Source organism: Chlorocebus sabaeus, chromosome 12 (assembly GCF_047675955.1).
Source record: "Chlorocebus sabaeus isolate Y175 chromosome 12, mChlSab1.0.hap1, whole genome shotgun sequence".
NCBI classification, from domain to species: Eukaryota; Metazoa; Chordata; class Mammalia; order Primates; family Cercopithecidae; genus Chlorocebus; species Chlorocebus sabaeus.
In genome coordinates this window covers 35743595-35757224 of record NC_132915.1, presented here as the reverse complement: position 1 = coordinate 35757224, position 13630 = coordinate 35743595, and the positions used below count along the sequence as shown (strand labels likewise).

Genomic DNA, 13630 nt, shown 5'->3' with positions numbered 1-13630 from the left:
CTAGGGAACAAGCATAGTTCCCTAGCATAGAAAAGAAGTGGATAGTGCTTTGGGGGTTAGGGTAGGGGGGCTCTGAAATCTGGTAGGTGAAGGGAACCCAGTAAGAGACTAAGAAGGAAAGGCCAGTGAAGTAGGTAGAAAAATGGGATTATATGATCTCAGATCTATAAAACAGAGTAACCAGCTAAGCAGTTGAGTAAGGAATGAGAACTGACCTTTAGGTGTAGACATAAAAAGTGTCTGTGAACCTGACATAAGCAGATACAGTAGAAAGAAGTATGAACAGGAGAGGAAATGGAAACAATTAGTAGAGATAGCTCTTGAGAATCTGCCATGAAAGAAGCAGAGAATGGGGTAGACAGCTGGTGGAGAAATGGGATCAAGGGAGGTTTGTGTGTATTTTGAGAATTCAAGAGATTCTAGAATGCTAATGAGAACGATCTGGTAATGGTAACTTGGGAGAGCGATTAACTGAAGAAGTGAAGTTTCTGGAAAGACTATGGAACTGTAAGAGCAGGTGAAAGAGTTTGTATTTTAGAAAAGCAGAAATATGTCATCCACTGAACAAGAAAGAAGGAAAATATGAGATTTCAGAAGAAACAGTTATTAGTGATGGTAAAATTCAGAGTGCGATCATATAAGGTAGTAGTAGGAGGTAAAAGGAAGAAGATATATCCTTTCCCCCTTTCTCTCACCTCTACAGCCTCTGTCATAATACAGCAACAGCCTTCCCAACAGGTTAGGGAGAGATCAAAAGGAACAATCTATTTTTCACAGATACCAATTACCCACTTGTGACATCAGTTATTTCTGACTCAGTTGTCCTTCTTAAAAATGCTCAACAGTAGCAATATGGCACACAGTTTAAAAAGAAAAACCCTCCTTAACATGGTATTAAAAGGATTAACTTTGGACACATTTTTCCCAGTCTCTTTTCTGATAACTTCTTTTTGTAGTTATCACTATGCCATAAGAGAAGAACAGATTTTGGCAAGTATAACTGGAATCTTCTTCAATGTATCAACATCACAGGATCAAATACAGTAATCATATAAACTGCTTTGTTAGTGTTTAGTAAATGTTAAGTACTATTATAGACCATAACAAGGATATCTAGCATGGTTGGGGGTAGAGGACCATCCATAAAGGATAACCAGAGGAAGTCACATTTAACTGAAAAGCTGAAGGATTAGTATCATCTTGAAGTTAAGCAAAGAGGATAATGCTTCCAAGATAAAAATATGGCAAGTGTGACAACCTGGAAAAGAACATGGCTTACTTAAGGAGTTGAAAGATATTTAATCTGGCTAGAGTGTAGAGTATTTGGGGAAATGAAAGAAGAAAGTGGTAAGAGATACAGGCTGGAGAAGCAACTAAATATCACTCCTGTAAGGCAACATAAACCCTCTGAAGCAACGAAGCAACACAATCAGATTTGCATTTTTGAATGAACACAGACTCTATTATCAGAGAAGAAACTGAAGGGATTAAAAAATGGAGCAAGAGATGGTTCAGAAGTTGTTACAGTAATTGAATAAAGCTATGAATGCTAAGTAACCACTGGTCATAACATTTTAAGCACTTTTATATTACGTATCTTTAGAAATCTACTTTTGGTGGTTCAAATACATATTTCATGTTTAATTATTTACATAGCAAGAACAACGACAACAAAAACCTGATAATCATACCAGTATTCCTCTTCTGGGACTTTATCCAAAGGTGGATTCAGACAGTAAATATGATAAGCCACATTACATTCATCACACAGAAGCTGCATGTTGGGTTCATGTTTCCCACCACATACACGACAGGAGCAAGAATGGCATTTCTTATCTGGGTCTCCACCACACAGGTCACATTCAGGGTCATTTCGCCCTATTAAGAACAAAATTAAAGCAAGCCTAGTCTTAAAACATTTTTTGTATCTATGAACCGCATAAAGAAAAGTCTGTGGAAACAGCATTATTTTTTATTTTTTATTTTTTTTTTTGAGATGGAGTTTTGCTCTTGTTGCCCAGGCTGGAGTGCAATAGCGTGATCTTGGCTCACTGCAACCTCTGCCTCCCAGGTTCCAGTGATTCTCCCGCCTCAGGCTCCCAAGTAGCTGGGATTACAGGCATGCCCCACCATGTCTGGCTAATTTTTTATTTTTTAGCAGAGATGGGGTTTCTCCATATTGGTCAGACTGGTCTCAAACTCTTGACCCCTCAGGTGATTTGCCCACCTTGGCCTCCCAAAGTGCTGGCACCCGGCCAGCATACAGCTTTTTTTTTTTTTTTTTTTTTTTTTTTTTTGAGACGGAGTCTCGCTCTGTCACCCAAGCTGGAGTGCAGTGGCCGGATCTTAGCTCACTGCAAGCTCTGCCTCCCAGGTTTATGCCATTCTCCTGCCTCAGCCTCCCGAGTAGCTGGGACTACAGGCACCCGCCACCTCGCTCGGCTAGTTTTTTGTACTTTTTAGTAGAGACGGGGTTTCACCGCATTAGCCAGGACTGTCTCGATCTCCTGACCTCATGATCCACCCGTCTCAGCCTCCCAAAGTGCTGAGACTACAGGCTTGAGCCACCACGCCCGGCCAGCATACAGCTTTTCTAATGAAAAGAAAGGAACCAAAAAGAATAATCAAGTGTGAGGCTTTAAGAATAAATGCCTGAGGCCAGGCGTGGCTCACGAGGTCAGGAGTTCGAGAACCTGGCCAACACAGTGAAACTCCATTCCTACTAAAATTACAAAAATTAGCTGGGCTTGGTGGCAGGAACCTGTAATCCCAGCTACTAGAGGCCAGGCAGGAGAATCACTTTAACCTGAGAGGCAGAGGTTGCAGTGAGCCCAGATCATGCCATTGTACTCCAGCCTGGGAGACAAGAGCAAAACTGTCTTGAAACAAAAAAAAAAAAACAAAAAACAAACAAACAAAAGCCCCACCATGAATGAAAAGACCTAGAATCTAATTCTATCTCTGTTACCAAATGTTTGATATCAACCAAGAAAAATCTGTAAAATGAAGAGGTATAGCTGCATTCTAACCTTCTAATGTTTATATAAGCCTCATTTATTACCTCCCAGAAATTCAAGGCTCAATCAGCACTATAATTCTAAGACTTTACTTGTGTAAAAATAAATCTCATTATTAAAAACTAAACGTGGGTGGCTAACAAAATTACAGAAACAGGCTTTTTCTTTGGACAGAATCTATAACAGAGGAAACAACAGGAAATTCATCAACAGATAAAAAGAAAATGCGGTATATACATATACAATAAAATATTATTCTGCCATAAAAAATAATAGAAACCTTTCATTTACAACATGGGTGAAACTCGAGAACATTATGTTAAGTGAAAGAAGCCAAGTACAGAAGGACAAATGTGACATGTTCTCTTTCATATGTGGGAGCCAAAAAAAATTGATCTTGTGCAGGTAAAGAATAGAATGATGATGGTTATTAGAGGCTGGGAAGGGAAGTGGGGCAGGGGATAAAGAAGGGTTGGCTATAAGGTGCACAGATACAGTTAGGAAGAATCACTAAAAGAACAGATTTGGAATGTTACCAACACACACAAAAAATGATAAATGTTTGAGGTGATGAATATCCCAATTTCCCAGATTTGATCATTATACATTGTACGCCTGTATCAAAATATCACATATACTCTTTAAATATCTACAACTATTATATATCCATAATATTTTTAAAATAAAGAATAGCAATAAAATACCAAGATAATATATTTCTTCAAAAATAACATTTTATCATTTGGGAAAAATTCATTACAACAAAATGAATCTTAGATCAAAACTGTTGTCTTGAAAATAAATTTGTATGGTCTACACTTTTATACTTCCTTCCAAGTTATTCACTGACCAGTACAAATAAAGTTCAATAATGTACAACACATACAGTCTAAGCCCAAAAACAAAAATCCATACTTAAAAACTTTCCATCTGCAAACGAAAGAGGATGGGCTCCAGGTTTCTCAATCTTGAAGATTTCATCTACAGATATTATCTTGCAATCATTTAACGTTCCTTCAGAACCCCTGTTTAAAAAAGGAAGAAAGGTTAACTTCTGCCAGCAAAATCTAAGGTATATAAACAAATAACAACTAAAAGTCAGTTTGGAATCTCACTGAAATCTGCCTATCTATAAACTGAGATTAGAGCTATTCCAATCATTCTGAACTATTGTTTTCAATAGTAGGAAAAGTCCATAGTGATTAGTTAACATTCATAGTGTAATATGAGAAAAAAAAAATACAGGCTTCATTAGTTTATCCGGTAAGAAGTAGCTATCTTGTAAATTTAAAGACTAGGTAAAATGGTATTCTGTCAATTACAATGGAAGATTTAAATAATTTCCTGTTAAACCTGTGCAATATTAAACCTTTCTATCAAGAAATAAGGTATGTTTTCTGTTAGTTTTGTCCTTTGGTAGAATTTTAACATTTCTTTTATGTAAGCAATATATTTTCATATACTTTTGTGAAAATGTAATTACATGGGATAATTCTGTAGAATTTATTTTAAAAATCTAAAAAAAATAAATTTCCAATAAATAAAATTTCTAGGCAAAAATAAGATACCCTTTTCATAAAGTCTTTCATACTAAACCATACTTGTCAGACTCAATTCACATTTGTTTGTATACACCTCTTCAAAGTTTCCTACATGGGTGTGGATTTGTACATTTCTCCATTTATTTATTTGTTTGTTTATATTACTTATTGAGATAGAGTCTCGCTCTGTCACCAGGCTGGAGTGCAGTGGTGCAATCTTGGCTCACTGTAGCCTCCAACTCCTGTGTTCAGGCAATTCTCCTGCCTCAGCCTTCCAAGTAGCTGGGACTACAGGCCTGCACCACCATACCCGGCTAATTTTTTTATTTTTAGTAGAGACAGGGTTTCACCATGTTGGCTGGGCTCATCTCCAACTCCTGACCTCAGGTGATCTGCCCACCTCGGCCTCCCGAAGTGCTGGTATTACAAGCATGAGTCACCACGCCTGGCCTATTTCTCCTTTTAATCTGTTGGCTTTTGCTTTATTAGGTATAGATTTAAGAAGGCTACATCTTATTGAGTAGCTTATCTCTAATAATGCATTCTGAATCAAAAGTTTACTTTCTTTTGGTTAGCACTTGCTTGAAGACTTTTTCCATCCTTCCACCTTTTTTTAAAAAACTTTCAACGTCAAATATATACAAATGCAGAAAACTCCATAAATGCATAGCTTTGAACCAATTATCAATATACACATCCTTTGTGACCACCAACAATGACAGAAGACAGAGGAATATCAACTGCCTCAGAAACCCTTACCTTGTCCCCTCACAATGACAACTTCGTGTCCTTCCAAGAGTTATATTTACCTTAATTTTTTCATCATGTCACTTGTCTACCTCCCTAAAACAGTTTTGCCTGTGTTTGAAAAATCTCTAATCTATAAATCCACATGCCATCTCTTTCCTCCTTGAAATCTGTTAACAATTCCAACCATTTGTCCTAAAGTGTTTCTCACAGTCTTGATTTTTGATATTTGCATTCCCAAAGTATGGTTCAAACAGTTTTTCCTGTCATTCATATTTCTTGTACATTGGTAGTTGATCTGGAGGGTAGGTCAAAAATCTTTAAATAAAGTTTTATTAGAACTTAGTTATGCCATTTGATTTTTGTATTATCTATGGCTGGTTTCATGCTGTAACAGCAGAGTTGAGTAGTTGTGACAGACCATCTGGCCCCCAAGTTGAAACTATTTACTATCTGGCTCTTTACAGAAAAAAAATATTGCCAACTCCTGGGCTAAAGACTCAGTCTCTATCAGATTTAGGCTCATTTTCTTGGTAAGATAATTTCATAGGTCTATTTCCATCAGGAAGCGCCTAGTTATTTGTCTCTTTTCCTCTCATAATGGCAGCTACTAATGCTCAATGCCTACATTAATTCATTGGGGATTAGAAAATGTTGATATTCCCATTCTATCATTCCCTTATCTCATTTACTTGGCACAATTTTATAGAGAAATGACCTCATTAACTGGTGGGTGACCCAGTAGTATAGCTCATATAACAAAGATAAAATGCTGATTCAGCAGTTTTAAAAATAAATCATTCTCTATCAACTTCCATGGTGACAAGTTTTTGTGTTACTATAAACTCATGGATTTAAATATATTTGGTATGTCTCAACCAACTGTATTTTTCTTATCAATGTTGAAACTGTCTCATCTTTGACCAGTGGGAGCTTCCAGTTGACTCTCAAATCCTTCTGACAAGAACTTAGCAGACTTTGTGGGATTCCTTATTTGCATGACAAGATATTCCAGGTTCATCTTGCACATTTTCTGCCCCCAGCGAGGAGTTTCTTTCAGTGGGAAAGGTATTTCGAGACCATAGTTAGGCACTAGGAAAGCTTACTACAACTGGGTTGATTACTGTTTGTAGCCTATAAATTTTAAACATACACATTAATATATACACTCAAACACAGAACATCTCATGAGTTCATACTAATACTTTGTATTCAAATTCAGGGCTAAAGGATATTTACTTTATTAAAAAATTATGTATCTTTGTTTCTTTTTCCCCCAACCAGAAAAATCCTAGTTCTTAAGGATACCAGAATTAGAACACTACAAATACTCCTTTGCTTTATCCCACATTACATGCAAGACATTGTTGCCAGCTGTCAATTACTGAAAATAGTTTAAATTTTTTGCATATATCCATTTTTTAAGTTATAATGTAGCTGTGTCAGGTCATAAAGCCAGTACATACTACACTTTCTCCTTTATGTTCAATTAGTCCTGGTTCTAAATGCAGAAATATTTTAAATATTGAGCACAACTCTTTATTTCAAATTATCTTCAGTTATCTCGATTGTTTGAACCTAGTTCTCCTGAATATTCCTTAGGAAGGCTTCATCAGAACAATACTCCCCCAGTTCTTTAAAGTTAATGACAGTTTGTCTATAGCTGTTATACTAAAGGCTACTTTGGCTAGACTTAAAATGCTTGGCTCTCCTTGACTCATGCTTTTCTGGAATGTTTTCCTTGTAAGTATGTTATACTGTTCCTTACTTTCTCACTCTAACTTCACATAAAATTTAACATCAATCCTTTCCTTTTGCTTAATTTCATCAATTTCCTGAACCCTTTAAAGGGTCTAACTTCACTTTTTGCTAGCAGTCATAGATCACACTTTTTATTATTATTATTATACTTTAAGTTCTAGGGTACATGTACACAACATGCAGGTTGTTACATATGTATACATATGCCATGTTGGTAAGCTGCACCCATTAACTCGTCATTTACATCAGGTATATCTCCTAAATGCTATCCCTCCCCTCTTCCCTCTCCCGACAATAGGCCCTGGTGTGTGATGTTCCCCTTCCTGTGTCCAAGTGATCTCATTCCCACCTATGAGTGAAAACATGCAGTGTTTGGTTTTCTGTTCTTGCGACAGTTTGCTAAGAATGATGGTTTCCAGCTGCATCCATGTCCCTACAAAGGACACGAAGTCATCCTGTTTTATAGCTGCATAGTATTCCATGATGTATATGTGCCACATTTGCTTAATCCAGTCTGTCACTGATGGACATTTGGGTTGATTCCAAGTCTTTGATATTGTGAATAGTGCCGCAATAAACACACGTGTGCATGTGTCTTTACAGCAGCATGATTTATAATCCTTTGGGTATATAACCAGTAATGGGATGGCTGGGTCAAATGGTATTTCTAGTTCTAGATCCTTGAGGAATCACCACACTGTCTTCCACAATGGTTGAACTAGTTTACAGTCCCACCAACAGTGTAAAAGTGTTCCTATTTCTCCACATCCTCTCCAGCACCTGTTGTTTCCTGACTTTTTAATGATCGCCATTCTAACTGGTGTGAGATGGTATCTCATTGTGGTTTTGATTTGCATTTCTCTGACAGTGGGTGATGATGAGCATTTTTTCATGTGTCTGTTGGCTGCACAGATGTCTTCTTTTGAGAAGTGTCTGTTCATATCCTTTGCCCACTTTTTGATGGGGTTGCTTTTTTCTTTGTTGTAAGTTTGTCTGAGTTCTTTGTAGGTTCTGGATATTAGCCCTTTGTCAGATGGGTAGATTGTAAAAATGTTCTCCCATTCTGTAGGTTGCCTGTTCACTCTGATGGTAGTTTCTTTTGCTATGCAGAAGCTCTTTAGTTTAATTAGATCCCATTTGTCAATTTTGGCTTTTGCTGCTGTTGCTTTTGGTGTTTTAAACATGAAGTCCTTGCCCATGCCTATGTCCTGAATGGTATTACCTAGGTTTTCTTCTAGGGTTTTTATGGTATTAGGTCTAACATTTAAGTCTCTAATCCATCTTGAATTAATTTTCATATAAGGAGTAAAGAAAGGATCCAGTTTCAGCTTTCTACTTATGGCTAGCCATTTACTAAATAGGGAATCCTTTCCCCATTTCTTGTTTTTGTCAGGGTTGTCAAAGATCAGATGGCTGTAGATGTGTGGTATTATTTCTGAGGGCTCTGTTCTGTTCCATTGGTCTAGATCTCTGTTTTGGTACCAGTACCATGCTGTTTTGGTTACTGTAGCCTTGTAGTATAGTTTGAAGTCAGGTAGCGTGATGTCTCTGGCTTTGTTCTTTTGGCTTAGGATTGTCTTGGAGATGTGGGCTCTTTTTTGGTTCCATATGAACTTGAAAGCCGTTTTTTCCAATTCGGTGAAGAAAGTCATTGGTAGCTTAATGGGGATGGCATTGAATCTATAAATTACTTTGGGCAGTATGGCCATTTTCACAATATTGATTCTTCCTATCCATGACCATGGTATGTTCCTCCATTTGTTTGTGTTCTCTTTTATTTCACTGAGCAGTGGTTTGTAGTTCTCACTGAAGAGGTCCTTCACATCCCTTGTAAGTTGGATTCCTAGGTATTTTATTCTCTTTGAAGCAATTGTGAATGAGTGTTCATTCATGATTTGGCTGTCTGTTATTGGTGTATAAGAATGCTTGTGATTTTTGCACATTAATTTTGTATCCAGAGACTTTGCTGAAGTTGCTTATCAGCTTAAGGAGATTTTGGGCTGCGACAATGGGGTTTTCTAAATATACAATCATGTCATCTGCAAAGAGGGACAATTCGACTTCTTTTCCTAACTGAATACCCATTATTTCTTTCTCTTGCCTGAATGCCCTAGCCAGAACTTCCAACATCACGTTGAATAGGAGTGGTGAGAGAGGGCATCCCTGTCTTGTGCCAGTTTTCAAAGGGAATTTTTCCAGTTTTTGCCCATTCAGTATGATATTGGCTGTGGGTTTGTCATAAATAGCTCTTATTATTTTGAGATATGTTGCATCAATACCAAATTTATTGAGCGTTTTTAGCATGAAGGACTATTGAATTTTGTCAAAGGCCTTTTCTGCATCTATTGAGATAATCATGTGGTTTTTGTCTTTGGTTCTGTTTATATGCTGGATTACGTTTATTGATTTGTGTATGTTGAACCAGCCTTGCATCCCAGGGATGAAGCCCACTTGATCATGATGGATAAGCTTTTTGATATGCTGCTGGATCCGGTTTGCTAGTATTTTGTTGAGGACTTTTGCGTCGATGTTCATCAGGGATATTGGTCTAAAATTCTCTTTTTCTGTTGTGTCTCTGCCAGGCTTTGGTATCAGGATGATGCTGGCCTCATAAAATGAGTTAGGGAGGATTCCCTCTTTTTCTATTGATTGGAATAGTTTCAGAAGGAATGGTACCAGCTCCTCCTTGTACCTCTGGTAGAATTCAGCTGTGAATCCATCTGGTCCTGGACTTTTTTTGGTTGGTAGGCTATTAATTATTGCCTCAATTTCAGAGCCTGCTATTGGTCTATTCAGGGATTCAGCTTCTTCCTGGTTTAGTCTTGGAAGAGTGTAAGTGTCCAGGAAATTATCCATTTCTTCTAGATTTTCTAGTTTATTTGCGTAGAGGTGTTTATAGTATTCTCTGATGGTAGTTTGTATTTCTGTGGGGTCGGTGGTGATATCCCCTTTATCATTTTTTATTGCGTCTATTTGATTCTTCTCTCTTTTCTTCTTTATTAGTCTTGCTAGTGGTCTATCAATTTTGTTGATCTTTTCAAAAAACCAACTCCTGGATTCATTGATTTTTTTGGAGGGTTTTTTGTGTCTCTATCTCCTTCAGTTCTGCTCTGATCTTAGTTATTTCTTGCCTTCTGCCAGCTTTTGAATGTGTTTGCTCTTGCTTCTCTAGTTCTTTTAATTGTGATGTTAGAGTGTCAATTTTAGATCTTTCCAGCTTTCTCTTGTGGGCTTTTAGTGCTATAAATTTCCCTCTACACACTGCTTTAAATGTGTCCCAGAGATTCTGGTATGTTGTATCTTTGTTCTCATTGGTTTCAAAGAACATCTTTATTTCTGCCTTCATTTCGTTATGTACCCAGTAGTCATTCAGGAGCAGGTTATTCAGTTTCCATGTAGTTGAGCGATTTTGATTGAGTTTCTTAGTCCTGAGTTCTAGTTTGATTGCACTGTGGTATGAGAGACACTTTGTTATAATTTCTGTTCTTGTACATTTGCTGAGGAGTGCTTTACTTCCAATTATGTGGTCAATTTTGGAATAAGTGCAATGTGGTGCTGAGAAGAATGTATATTCTGTTGATTTGGGGTGGAGAGTTCTGTAGATGTCTATTAGGTCTGCTTGCTGCAGAGATGAGTTCAATTCCTGGATATCATTGTTAACTTTCTGTCTCGTTGATCTGTCTAATGTTGACAGTGGGGTGTTGAAGTCTCCCATTATTATTGTATGGGAGTCTAAGTCTCTTTGTAAATCTCTAAGGACTTGCTTTATGAATCTGGGTGCTCCCGTATTGGGTGCATATATATTTAGGATAGTTAGCTCTTCTTGTTGAATTGATCCCTTTACCATTATGTAATGGCCTTCTTTGTCTCTTTTGATCTTTGATGGTTTAAAGTCTGTCTTATCAGAGACTAGTATTGCAACCCCTGCTTTCTTTTGTTCTCCATTTGCTTGGTAGATCTTCCTCCATCCCTTTATTTTGAGCCTAAGTATGTCTCTGCATGTGAGATGGGTCTCCTGAATACAGCAAACTGATGGGTCTTGACTTTATCCAGTTTGCCAGTCTGTGTCTTTTAATTGGACCATTTAGTCCATTTACATTTAAGGTTAATATTGTTATGTGTGAACTTGATCCTGCCATTATGATATTAACTGGTTATTTTGCTCGTTAGTTGATGCAGTTTCTTCCTAGCCTCGATGGTCTTTACACTTTGGCATGTTTTTGCAATGGCTGGTACCTGTTGTTCCTTTCCATGTTTAGTGTTTCCTTCAGGATCTCTTGTAGGGCAGGCCTGGTGGTGACAAAATCTCTTAGCATTTGCTTGTCTGTAAAGGATTTTATTTCTCCTTCATTTATTAAACTTAGTTTGGCTGGATATAAAATTCTGGGTTGCAAATTCTTTTCTTTAAGAACGTTGAATATTGGCCCCCAGTCTCTTCTGGCTTGGAGAGTTTCTGCTGAGAGATCTGCTGTTAGTCTGATGGGATTCCCTTTGTGTGTAACCCAACCTTTCTCTCTGGCTGCCCTTAACATTTTTTCCTTCATTTCAACTTTGGTGAATCTGACAATTATGTGTCTTGGAGTTGCTCTTCTCGAGGAGTATCTTTGTGGTATTCTCTGTATTTCCTGAATTTGAATGCTGGCCTGCCTTGCTAGATTGGGGAAGTTCTTCTGGATAATATCCTGCAGAGTGTTTTCCAACTTGGTTCCATTCTCCCCGTCACTTTCAGGCACACCAATCAGATGTAGATTTGGTCTTTCCACATAATCCCCTATTTCTTCAAGGCTTTGTTCATTTCTTTTTAGTCTTTTTTCTCTAAACTTCTCTTCTCACTTCATTTCATTCATTTGATCTTCAATCGCTGATACTCTTTCTTCCAGTTGATTGAGTTGGTTACTGAAGCTTGTGCATTTGCCACCTAGTTCTCGTGTCATGGTTTTCATCTCTATCAGTTCATTTATGGACTTCTCTGCATTGTTTATTCTAGTTATCCATTCTTCCATTCTTTTTTCAAGGTTTTAAGTTTCTTTGCACTGGGTATGTAGTTCCTTCTTTAGCTCTGAGAAGTTTGATCGACTGAAGCCTTCTTCTCTCAACTTGTCAAAGTCATTCTCCGACCAGCTTTGTTCTGTTGCTGGCGATGAGCTGCGTTCCTTTGGAGGGGAGATGCGCTCTGATTTTTTGAATTTCCAGCTTTTCTGCACTGCTTTTTCCCCATCTTTGTGGTTTTATCTGCCTTTGGTCTTTGATGATGTGACGTACTGCTGATGGAGTTTTGGTGTGTGTGTCCTTTCTGTTAGTTTTTCTTCTAACAGTCAGGCCCCTCAGCTGCAGGTCTGTTGGAGCTTGCTTGAGGTCCACTCCAGACCCTGTCTGCCTGGGTATCAGCAGCGGGGGCTGCAGAAGACAGAATATTGCTGAATAGCAAGTGTTACTGTCTGATTCTTGCTCTGGAAACTTTGCCTCAGAGGAATACCCAGCCGTGCGAGGTGTGAGGTGTCAGTCTGCACCTAGTAGGGGATGTCTCCCAATTAGGCTACTCAAGGGTCAGGGACCCACTTGAACACGCAGTCTGTCCGTTCTCAGATCTCAAACTCCATGCTGGGACAACCACTGCTCTCTTCAAAGCTGTCAGAAAGGGACATTTACATCTGCAGAGGTTTCTGCTGCTTTTTGTTTAGCTATGCCCTGTCCCCAGAGGTGGAGTCTACAGAGGCAGGCAGGCCTCCTTGTGCTGCGGTGGGCTCCACCCAGTTCGAGCTTCCCGGTGGCTTTGTTTACCTACTTAAGCCTAAGCAATGGCAGGTGCCCCTCCCCCAGCCTCGCTGCCTTGCAGTTAGATGTCAGACTGCTGTGCTAGCAAGGAGGGAGGCTCTGTGGGCGTGGGACCCTCCTGGCCAGGCGTGGGATATAATCTCCTGGTGTGCCATTTGCTAAGACCCTTGGTAAAGCGCAGTATTAGGGTGGGAGTTACCCGGTTTTCCAGGTGTTGTGTCTCGGTTTCCCTTGGCTAGGAAAAGGAATTCCCTTCCTCCTTTCGCTTCCCAGGTGAGGCAATGCCTTGCCCTGCTTCAGCTCTCGCTGGTTGGGCTGCATCCACTGACCAGCACTGTACGACACGCCCCAGTGAGATGAACCCAGTACCTCAGTTGAAAATGCAGAAATCACCATCTTCTGTGTTGCTCACGCTGGGAGCTGGAGGCTGGAGCTGTTCCTATTTGGCCATTTTGGGCGTCCCCCCCACCAGATTACAAATTTCTTGGATAAACAGTCAAAATTTTGGAGGCTAAAATCTAATCTGATAGAAGGCCAATCAGTGGCGGTCTGGGACCAATTCTACAGATGGTAGCGGTAACTGTAATGGGACCCAAGGGAACTTTTGGGGGTGATGAAAACATTCTGTGTTTTGATTAGTGGTGACATGTGTATATCCATCTGTCAGTGTTCACTATATTTAAGATACACTTAAGGTAAGTACACATTACTGAATGTAAGTTATACCTCAAAAACTATTTTTAAAAGACAGCATGGAAGCTTACTTACTGAAATCTTTCGGCTGTATTC

At 38.8% G+C, this 13630-nt stretch overlaps 1 protein-coding gene across 3 annotated transcripts in view; it reads right to left on the bottom strand.

Annotated features, from left to right (window-relative positions):
* The window catches only part of UHRF2 (ubiquitin like with PHD and ring finger domains 2), a 98267-nt gene that overhangs the window by 27171 nt on the left and 57466 nt on the right, over positions 1 to 13630 (bottom strand). For all 3 annotated transcript variants that reach the window (XM_007969305.3, XM_007969306.3, XM_007969307.3), the window contains 2 exons: positions 3933 to 4042; positions 1692 to 1878 (listed from right to left, as the gene is read on the bottom strand). In XM_007969305.3, the coding sequence (XP_007967496.1) occupies positions 1692 to 1878; positions 3933 to 4042 (297 nt within the window). The remainder of the gene's footprint in view (positions 1 to 1691; positions 1879 to 3932; positions 4043 to 13630) is intronic.